General features: G+C 62.4%; 4 protein-coding genes across 4 annotated transcripts; 2 read left to right on the top strand and 2 right to left on the bottom strand.

Moving 5' to 3' along the window:
* Positions 1-369: 369 nt before the first annotated feature.
* Positions 370-735, top strand: LOC309684615 (feather keratin 3-like; the record flags this gene model as incomplete). Its single annotated transcript, XM_082500489.1, has 1 exon — positions 370-735. The coding sequence occupies one exon, from the start codon at positions 370-372 to the stop codon at positions 733-735; it is 366 nt and encodes a 121-aa protein (XP_082356615.1).
* A 2,560-nt stretch (positions 736-3,295) lies between these two features.
* On the bottom strand, positions 3,296-3,661 carry LOC309684627 (feather keratin 3-like; the record flags this gene model as incomplete). The annotated part of the gene is made up of 1 exon (XM_082500500.1): positions 3,296-3,661. The coding sequence occupies one exon, from the start codon at positions 3,659-3,661 to the stop codon at positions 3,296-3,298; it is 366 nt and encodes a 121-aa protein (XP_082356626.1).
* A 1,829-nt stretch (positions 3,662-5,490) lies between these two features.
* Positions 5,491-5,856, top strand: LOC309684620 (feather keratin 3-like; the record flags this gene model as incomplete). The annotated part of the gene is made up of 1 exon (XM_082500494.1): positions 5,491-5,856. The coding sequence occupies one exon, from the start codon at positions 5,491-5,493 to the stop codon at positions 5,854-5,856; it is 366 nt and encodes a 121-aa protein (XP_082356620.1).
* A 2,557-nt stretch (positions 5,857-8,413) lies between these two features.
* Positions 8,414-8,779, bottom strand: LOC309684617 (feather keratin 3-like; the record flags this gene model as incomplete). The annotated part of the gene is made up of 1 exon (XM_082500491.1): positions 8,414-8,779. One exon carries the CDS (start codon positions 8,777-8,779, stop codon positions 8,414-8,416), a length of 366 nt encoding a protein of 121 aa, XP_082356617.1.
* Between the last annotated feature and the right edge of the window lie 1,045 nt (positions 8,780-9,824).

Here is a 9,824-nt window from a genome sequence, read left to right as displayed (position 1 = left end):
AGCCCACCGAGCAGGAAGGGGAGGAAAGGGCTGGGGAAGCGGCATGTGGTGCTGTGGCGAGGGGATGCTGACTCAGGGAGGGGCAGGAGGAGGAGAGCCCCATCTTCCTGGCCAGGAGGGAGTGCCGCCTCTGCACATTGGCCCAGCGCGTGCTGAGCAATGGCAGGGCAGCTATAAAAGCTCTGCCTCTGCCAGGCTCTCCCAACCACTGCTCTGGCCACCTTCTCCTTGGGGAACAGGGTAAGTCTGCCAGCGCTTCTCCCCCTGGGTCCCTCCTCCGGTCCCGGCTCCTCCACCTCGGGCTCTCCCCTCTGACTCTCTCTTGCAATCTCTGCCCTCTTGCAGAGCACCATCCCAGACCGCACCAAGATGTCTTGCTACGACCTGTGCCCACCAAAGACCAGCGTCGCCGTGCCACAGCCCATCGCCGAGAGCTGCAACGAGCTGTGCGCGCGCCAGTGCCCCGACTCCACGGCCTTCATCCAGCCGCCCCCCGTGGTGGTCACCTTCCCCGGCCCCATCCTCAGCTCCTTCCCCCAGCAAGCCGTGGTGGGCTCGTCCGGAGCACCCGCCTTTGGGGGCTCCCTGGGGCTGGGGGGCCTCTACGGGGCCGGGGCCACGCAGGGCTCGGGGGGCCTCTGCACCTTTGGCAGAGCCTACGCTGCTCCCGCCTGCAGCCCTTGCGTCCTGCCCCGCTACAGCAAGAAGCTCTGGGACACCTGTGGGCCCTGCTAGACACAGCCCAGCCCACGCGCTGCCCCCAGACCCGACGCCAATGCCACCACCACCACCCACGCAGGGCTGAGCTGGCGGGCACGCGGCACTGAGCAGTGCTGAGCAGCCCCAGCCAACGCCGGGGCAGGGGCAGTGCCGCACACCCGTGGCCCTTCCCTGCCCTCTTCTCCTGCCCTCTGCTCTCCTCCCCTGCCCTCTCCTCCCAGCTGGTGCACGGGGCACCACCTGCACCCCAAAGGCTCTGCGGGGCTCATGGGCCGAGTCCTCGGGATGCGGAATGCTGCCTCAAGGGGGCACGTGGAGCCTGAAGCGATGCTGTGGAGAAGAGCCCTCTGCCTGCCCCAGCACGGGGCATGCAGCCTCTCTGGGTCTCGCCCACCGTCTCTCTGACAATCTCTCCTGCCCCTCTGGGCACAATAAAGGTTTCCTGCATGCAAGTCCTGTCTCCCTCCCTCCTTGTTCCAAGTTCAGAATCCCCCGGTGGTTGGGGCCCGTCAGCTGTGGGAGTGGAAACACTGGTCCTGAGACTCCCAGGCCTGGTGCGGGTGGGTGGTTTGAGGAGAGCGAGGGTTCATGCAGAGGATTCTGTTTATTTTGGCTTGGACAGAGTTAATTTTCTTCAGAGTAGCCAATATGGAGCTAAGTTTTCAATTTGTTCTGAAAACGGTGTTGATAATACTGGGACATTTTCAGTATTGCTGAGCAGTGCCTGCACAGAGTCCAGGCCTTTTCTGCCTCTCCCACCACCCCGCCAACGAGTGGGATGGGGATGCACAAGAAGATGAAAGGGAACAAAGCCACGACAGCTGAACCCAGCTGACCAAAGGGATATTCCATACCTTACGATGTCATGCAGAGCAGTAGAAATCTGGGGAAGAAGAAGGAAGGGGGGAGGTGTTGGACGGATGGTGTTTGTCTTCCAAAGCAGCCTTTATGCATGATGGAGATGCCTGGGTGACCTGTTGCTGATGGGAAGTAGCGAATTAATTCCTTGTTTTGTTTTGCCTGTGTGCACGACTTCTGCTTTACTCATCAAACTGTCTTGATCTCCACCCACGAGCTTTCTCCCTTTTACCCCTCTGATTCTCTCCCATGCCACCAGATGTGGAGTGAATGAGCTGCTCTGTGGTGTTTAGTTTCCAGCGGGGTCTAAACTAGGAAAATGGTGAGGGAACAGGTAGCCTGTCTCTTCTGCGGAGAGCTTGAGAAATGTTGCGCTGTTCCTTCTGGCATCGAGGAGGCTCTGAGAGGCTTACCAATGTCCATACGGGCCTGAAGGGAAGGCATGAAGAAGATGGATCCATGCTCATTTTAGGTGAGTCCAGAGCCTGGACGAGAGGCAATGGGCACCAGGTGAAACACAGGAACTCTGCCTCAACATCCCAAAACGCTGTTTTCACTGTGAGGCTGACCGAGCACTGGCCCCGCTTGCCCTGGGAGGTTGTGGAGACCCCGTCCTTGCAGACAGGCAAAAGTGGTGTGGAGGTGGTGCTGGGCAGCTGGCTCTGGGTGGCACTGCTGGAGCTGGAGGCGGCAGAGGGACACGATGGCCTGCAAAGGCTCCTGCCACAGTACTGAGGCTGTGACTGGTGTGATTTTGTGTCTGCGGCAGAGAACAGAGGAGCATGGAGTGTGTTGGTCTGTGCTGGAGATGGGAAAGGGATGTGGAAATGGAAGGGGAAGTGGAAGGGGTAATGAAGGGAAAGTGAAGCAGAAGAGGGAAGGGGTTGAGTTAGGGGGAAGGTGGACAGGAATGGGAAGGGAATGGGAATGGAAAGGTAAAAGAAGAGGAAATGTAAGGAGAAGGTACCTAGGGTGGAAAAGGAAGGAGAAGCGGAAGGAGAAGGAGAGAAGAAGGAGTGAAAAAGGTGAAGGGGACAGGGAAAAAGAAGTGGAAGAGATTTTTTTGTCCCAGAGCCAGAGGAGAGCAGTGGAGTCACAAAGGGGCTTGAAGCCATGGCAGGAATAGCTCCCGGATGGCTCCCAGCCCCTGGGTCAGCCGCGCTCAGGCGCAGGGAGGCTGGAGGTCTGCAAACGCCCCAGGGCTGCATGTCCTGCAGGCACGGGAGCAGCCTGCGGTCAGGCAGCACCCTTGGAGATGAGCTGCAGGAGCGCGAGTGGCCAGAGGTGCCAGGGCTGGGGGCTCTCCCCAAAGGCAGCTGGGTCTGTCTCTGCTGGGGCTGAGAGATGGCCCTGGCCCGGCTGGTGGGGACCACGTGTGGGGCGAGGGAGCCCCACAGCCCACGCTGGCCACAAGAGGACAAACGGAGAGGCAGGTGTGGGATGCAGGTGTGTTTTATTGCAGTGGAGAGAGACATAGAAGGAAGAGGCAGGCAGGTGTCCCCCCCAGATTCCGGAGAGCTCTTCCTTCAGGCTTCTTCCAGGCGGTGGTCCTTGGAGAGAGCAGCCAGTGCCCTACGGGATGACGATGGAGCTGAACAACTGGGCACGGGCAGGATCACGGCAGAGAGGTGTCATGGAGAGAGGGGGAGGAGGGGAGAAAGGCGAGGAGGTGTGAGGCTGAGGTGTCTCTGGGTGTCTGGGTTCTTCGGGGCTGTGTCTAGCAGGGCCCACAGGTGTCCCAGAGCTTCTTGCTGTAGCGGGGCAGGACGCAAGGGCTGCAGGCGGGAGCAGCGTAGGCTCTGCCAAAGGTGCAGAGGCCCCCCGAGCCCTGCGTGGCCCCGGCCCCGTAGAGGCCCCCCAGCCCCAGGGAGCCCCCAAAGGCGGGTGCTCCGGACGAGCCCACCACGGCTTGCTGGGGGAAGGAGCTGAGGATGGGGCCGGGGAAGGTGACCACCACGGGGGGCGGCTGGATGAAGGCCGTGGAGTCGGGGCACTGGCGCGCGCACAGCTCGTTGCAGCTCTCAGCGATGGGCTGTGGCACGGCGACGCTGGTCTTTGGTGGGCACAGGTCGTAGCAAGACATCTTGGTGTGAGAGAGCTGAGCCTGAAAGACACGGTGGGAAGGAGAGGTGTCAGGAGCGAGGAGGAGCTGCCGCGGCCGAGCAGTGCCCGGTTGTCAGGGCTGCCCTGGAGCTGGAGGGGCCAGAGCCACCGCCTGTCCCGCGCTGCCCACCGCTTGCCCTTTGCCCAGCCAGCCCTACTCAGCGCCCTGCTCTGCGCAGCCCTCGCCTTGCCCTCTCTGCGTGCACAGAGGGCACACAAGGCCTCCCCGAGAGCCTGTGCAGGGCCTGGCTCTGGCTGCCACAGCCACGGGGCTCCTTCCTCCTCGTGCCGCAGCTCAGCCCGCCCTGTCCGGCCAAGGCTGCTGCCAGCACGCCCGCTGCCGCCACAGCTCTCCTGGCCAGGGAGGCCCCACGCCGGCCCCTGCCAGACGAGGCACAGACCCACCGGCACACACCTACCCTTTTCCTGAGCAGAGCGAGGCAGGAGCAGTGGATGCCAGTGCTCGGCGAGGGCAGCCCTTTTATGCGGGGCCGGGGAGGGCGGGGAGGAGCTGGCCACGCTGGGGGCACGTGGCCCGTGGCAGAACAGCCCCTGCCTCCTCCCTGCGTGGCGTGGGGCTGTTTTGCTGACATCGTTTCCTCAGCAGCCCCAACCCGCTCTATCAGCCCCTGCAATTACCCCGCTCGCACGCTTGCCAGCTGCCACCTCATGGGCCAAACGAGCACCGCTCTCTTCATCAGCTCGCTGCGTAAGAGGGCACGCAGCGTGACAAAGGCTGAGTGACAGCACGCGGAATGCCATCGCTCTTGCCCAAGGGCTTGGTCTTGGGGTGGCCCCAAGCTTTCATTGCAGAGCCAGCAGGAAGCCCAGGGTCGTGGCGCTGGCAAAGAAGGCGGCCTTGCAAAGGGCTCCCGCATGCCAGTGTCCGCATGACGTACGTAGGGTTGCTGTTATCTGCAGAGGTTACGAAATGCCAAATCAAAGGCACTCGTCTCGGACACTGCTTGGTCAGCACCGTGCATCACTCACCAGTCCAACGCAGCCGGCCTCCAGGCGCCTGCAGGCGTTGGCCATCGCCCCCTGCAAGCCTGGGGGAGAACCAGCCCTGGTGCTCTTCCTCGAGGTGCATGGTGCAAGGAGCACAGAGCCCACCGGGGCCCATGGGGAACAGGCTCCTGCCAGCCCTTCCCCAGCCCTGACAACCCCTCGCAAGTGTCACGGGACCCCCATGGCTGGCATCTTTCGCTGGGCAGGGGCTGCCCCATGGGTGCTGGGAGCTGTGTCTGGTGGCCCGACAGCAGCAGCCCCCATCTGGGCTGGCCCTGCTGGTGTTGGCGGCTCTCCCCCAGCAGAACTGGGATGCGGGCACGGGGCACAGATGTCACCCCAGCGCCGAGCACAAGGCCGGCAGCCAGGAGCAGCAGGAGCACGGCCCCCTCATGGAGTGGGCACCCGTGGCAGAAAGATGCCTGCTGTCCTTTAGCCCACCGAGCAGGAAGGGGAGGAAAGGCTGGGAAGCGGCATGTGGTGCTGTGGCGAGGGGATGCTGACTCAGGGAGGGGCAGGAGGAGGAGAGCCCCATCTTCCTGGCCAGGAGGGAGTGCCGCCTCTGCACATTGGCCCAGCGCGTGCTGAGCAATGGCAGGGCAGCTATAAAAGCTCTGCCTCTGCCAGGCTCTCCCAACCACTGCTCTGGCCACCTTCTCCTTGGGGAACAGGGTAAGTCTGCCAGCGCTTCTCCCCCTGGGTCCCTCCTCCGGTCCCGGCTCCTCCACCTCGGGCTCTCCCCTCTGACTCTCTCTTGCAATCTCTGCCCTCTTGCAGAGCACCATCCCAGACCGCACCAAGATGTCTTGCTACGACCTGTGCCCACCAAAGACCAGCGTCGCCGTGCCACAGCCCATCGCCGAGAGCTGCAACGAGCTGTGCGCGCGCCAGTGCCCCGACTCCACGGCCTTCATCCAGCCGCCCCCCGTGGTGGTCACCTTCCCCGGCCCCATCCTCAGCTCCTTCCCCCAGCAAGCCGTGGTGGGCTCGTCCGGAGCACCCGCCTTTGGGGGCTCCCTGGGGCTGGGGGGCCTCTACGGGGCCGGGGCCACGCAGGGCTCGGGGGGCCTCTGCACCTTTGGCAGAGCCTACGCTGCTCCCGCCTGCAGCCCTTGCGTCCTGCCCCGCTACAGCAAGAAGCTCTGGGACACCTGTGGGCCCTGCTAGACACAGCCCAGCCCCACGCGCTGCCCCCAGACCCGACGCCAATGCCACCACCACCACCCACGCAGGGCTGAGCTGGCGGGCACGCGGCACTGAGCAGTGCTGAGCAGCCCCAGCCAACGCCGGGGCAGGGGCAGTGCCGCACACCCGTGGCCCTTCCCTGCCCTCTTCTCCTGCCCTCTGCTCTCCTCCCCTGCCCTCTCCTCCCAGCTGGTGCACGGGGCACCACCTGCACCCCAAAGGCTCTGCGGGGCTCATGGGCCGAGTCCTCGGGATGCGGAATGCTGCCTCAAGGGGGCACGTGGAGCCTGAAGCGATGCTGTGGAGAAGAGCCCTCTGCCTGCCCCAGCACGGGGCATGCAGCCTCTCTGGGTCTCGCCCACCGTCTCTCTGACAATCTCTCCTGCCCCTCTGGGCACAATAAAGGTTTCCTGCATGCAAGTCCTGTCTCCCTCCCTCCTTGTTCCAAGTTCAGAATCCCCCGGTGGTTGGGGCCCGTCAGCTGTGGGAGTGGAAACACTGGTCCTGAGACTCCCAGGCCTGGTGCGGGTGGGTGGTTTGAGGAGAGCGAGGGTTCATGCAGAGGATTCTGTTTATTTTGGCTTGGACAGAGTTAATTTTCTTCAGAGTAGCCAATATGGAGCTAAGTTTTCAATTTGTTCTGAAAACGGTGTTGATAATACTGGGACATTTTCAGTATTGCTGAGCAGTGCCTGCACAGAGTCCAGGCCTTTTCTGCCTCTCCCACCACCCCGCCAACGAGTGGGATGGGGATGCACAAGAAGATGAAAGGGAACAAAGCCACGACAGCTGAACCCAGCTGACCAAAGGGATATTCCATACCTTACGATGTCATGCAGAGCAGTAGAAATCTGGGGAAGAAGAAGGAAGGGGGGAGGTGTTGGACGGATGGTGTTTGTCTTCCAAAGCAGCCTTTATGCATGATGGAGATGCCTGGGTGACCTGTTGCTGATGGGAAGTAGCGAATTAATTCCTTGTTTTGTTTTGCCTGTGTGCACGACTTCTGCTTTACTCATCAAACTGTCTTGATCTCCACCCACGAGCTTTCTCCCTTTTACCCCTCTGATTCTCTCCCATGCCACCAGATGTGGAGTGAATGAGCTGCTCTGTGGTGTTTAGTTTCCAGCGGGGTCTAAACTAGGAAAATGGTGAGGGAACAGGTAGCCTGTCTCTTCTGCGGAGAGCTTGAGAAATGTTGCGCTGTTCCTTCTGGCATCGAGGAGGCTCTGAGAGGCTTACCAATGTCCATACGGGCCTGAAGGGAAGGCATGAAGAAGATGGATCCATGCTCATTTTAGGTGAGTCCAGAGCCTGGACGAGAGGCAATGGGCACCAGGTGAAACACAGGAACTCTGCCTCAACATCCCAAAACGCTGTTTTCACTGTGAGGCTGACCGAGCACTGGCCCCGCTTGCCCTGGGAGGTTGTGGAGACCCCGTCCTTGCAGACAGGCAAAAGTGGTGTGGAGGTGGTGCTGGGCAGCTGGCTCTGGGTGGCACTGCTGGAGCTGGAGGCGGCAGAGGGACACGATGGCCTGCAAAGGCTCCTGCCACAGTACTGAGGCTGTGACTGGTGTGATTTTGTGTCTGCGGCAGAGAACAGAGGAGCATGGAGTGTGTTGGTCTGTGCTGGAGATGGGAAAGGGATGTGGAAATGGAAGGGGAAGTGGAAGGGGTAATGAAGGGAAAGTGAAGCAGAAGAGGGAAGGGGTTGAGTTAGGGGGAAGGTGGACAGGAATGGGAAGGGAATGGGAATGGAAAGGTAAAAGAAGAGGAAATGTAAGGAGAAGGTACCTAGGGTGGAAAAGGAAGGAGAAGCGGAAGGAGAAGGAGAGAAGAAGGAGTGAAAAAGGTGAAGGGGACAGGGAAAAAGAAGTGGAAGAGATTTTTTTGTCCCAGAGCCAGAGGAGAGCAGTGGAGTCACAAAGGGGCTTGAAGCCATGGCAGGAATAGCTCCCGGATGGCTCCCAGCCCCTGGGTCAGCCGCGCTCAGGCGCAGGGAGGCTGGAGGTCTGCAAACGCCCCAGGGCTGCATGTCCTGCAGGCACGGGAGCAGCCTGCGGTCAGGCAGCACCCTTGGAGATGAGCTGCAGGAGCGCGAGTGGCCAGAGGTGCCAGGGCTGGGGGCTCTCCCCAAAGGCAGCTGGGTCTGTCTCTGCTGGGGCTGAGAGATGGCCCTGGCCCGGCTGGTGGGGACCACGTGTGGGGCGAGGGAGCCCCACAGCCCACGCTGGCCACAAGAGGACAAACGGAGAGGCAGGTGTGGGATGCAGGTGTGTTTTATTGCAGTGGAGAGAGACATAGAAGGAAGAGGCAGGCAGGTGTCCCCCCCAGATTCCGGAGAGCTCTTCCTTCAGGCTTCTTCCAGGCGGTGGTCCTTGGAGAGAGCAGCCAGTGCCCTACGGGATGACGATGGAGCTGAACAACTGGGCACGGGCAGGATCATGGCAGAGAGGTGTCATGGAGAGAGAGGAGGGGAGAAAGGCGAGGAGGTGTGAGGCTGAGGTGTCTCTGGGTGTCTGGGTTCTTCGGGGCTGTGTCTAGCAGGGCCCACAGGTGTCCCAGAGCTTCTTGCTGTAGCGGGGCAGGACGCAAGGGCTGCAGGCGGGAGCAGCGTAGGCTCTGCCAAAGGTGCAGAGGCCCCCCGAGCCCTGCGTGGCCCCGGCCCCGTAGAGGCCCCCCAGCCCCAGGGAGCCCCCAAAGGCGGGTGCTCCGGACGAGCCCACCACGGCTTGCTGGGGGAAGGAGCTGAGGATGGGGCCGGGGAAGGTGACCACCACGGGGGGCGGCTGGATGAAGGCCGTGGAGTCGGGGCACTGGCGCGCGCACAGCTCGTTGCAGCTCTCAGCGATGGGCTGTGGCACGGCGACGCTGGTCTTTGGTGGGCACAGGTCGTAGCAAGACATCTTGGTGTGAGAGAGCTGAGCCTGAAAGACACGGTGGGAAGGAGAGGTGTCAGGAGCGAGGAGGAGCTGCCGCGGCCGAGCAGTGCCCGGTTGTCAGGGCTGCCCTGGAGCTGGAGGGGCCAGAGCCACCGCCTGTCCCGCGCTGCCCACCGCTTGCCCTTTGCCCAGCCAGCCCTACTCAGCGCCCTGCTCTGCGCAGCCCTCGCCTTGCCCTCTCTGCGTGCACAGAGGGCACACAAGGCCTCCCCGAGAGCCTGTGCAGGGCCTGGCTCTGGCTGCCACAGCCACGGGGCTCCTTCCTCCTCGTGCCGCAGCTCAGCCCGCCCTGTCCGGCCAAGGCTGCTGCCAGCACGCCCGCTGCCGCCACAGCTCTCCTGGCCAGGGAGGCCCCACGCCGGCCCCTGCCAGACGAGGCACAGACCCACCGGCACACACCTACCCTTTTCCTGAGCAGAGCGAGGCAGGAGCAGTGGATGCCAGTGCTCGGCGAGGGCAGCCCTTTTATGCGGGGCCGGGGAGGGCGGGGAGGAGCTGGCCACGCTGGGGGCACGTGGCCCGTGGCAGAACAGCCCCTGCCTCCTCCCTGCGTGGCGTGGGGCTGTTTTGCTGACATCGTTTCCTCAGCAGCCCCAACCCGCTCTATCAGCCCCTGCAATTACCCCGCTCGCACGCTTGCCAGCTGCCACCTCATGGGCCAAACGAGCACCGCTCTCTTCATCAGCTCGCTGCGTAAGAGGGCACGCAGCGTGACAAAGGCTGAGTGACAGCACGCGGAATGCCATCGCTCTTGCCCAAGGGCTTGGTCTTGGGGTGGCCCCAAGCTTTCATTGCAGAGCCAGCAGGAAGCCCAGGGTCGTGGCGCTGGCAAAGAAGGCGGCCTTGCAAAGGGCTCCCGCATGCCAGTGTCCGCATGACGTACGTAGGGTTGCTGTTATCTGCAGAGGTTACGAAATGCCAAATCAAAGGCACTCGTCTCGGACACTGCTTGGTCAGCACCGTGCATCACTCACCAGTCCAACGTAGCCGGCCTCCAGGCGCCTGCAGG

The sequence above is a fragment of the Vanellus vanellus genome (assembly GCF_965231255.1).
Source record: "Vanellus vanellus genome assembly, contig: HAP1_SCAFFOLD_1718, whole genome shotgun sequence".
NCBI classification, from domain to species: Eukaryota; Metazoa; Chordata; class Aves; order Charadriiformes; family Charadriidae; genus Vanellus; species Vanellus vanellus.
This window is presented reverse-complemented; position numbering and strand designations above follow the sequence as displayed.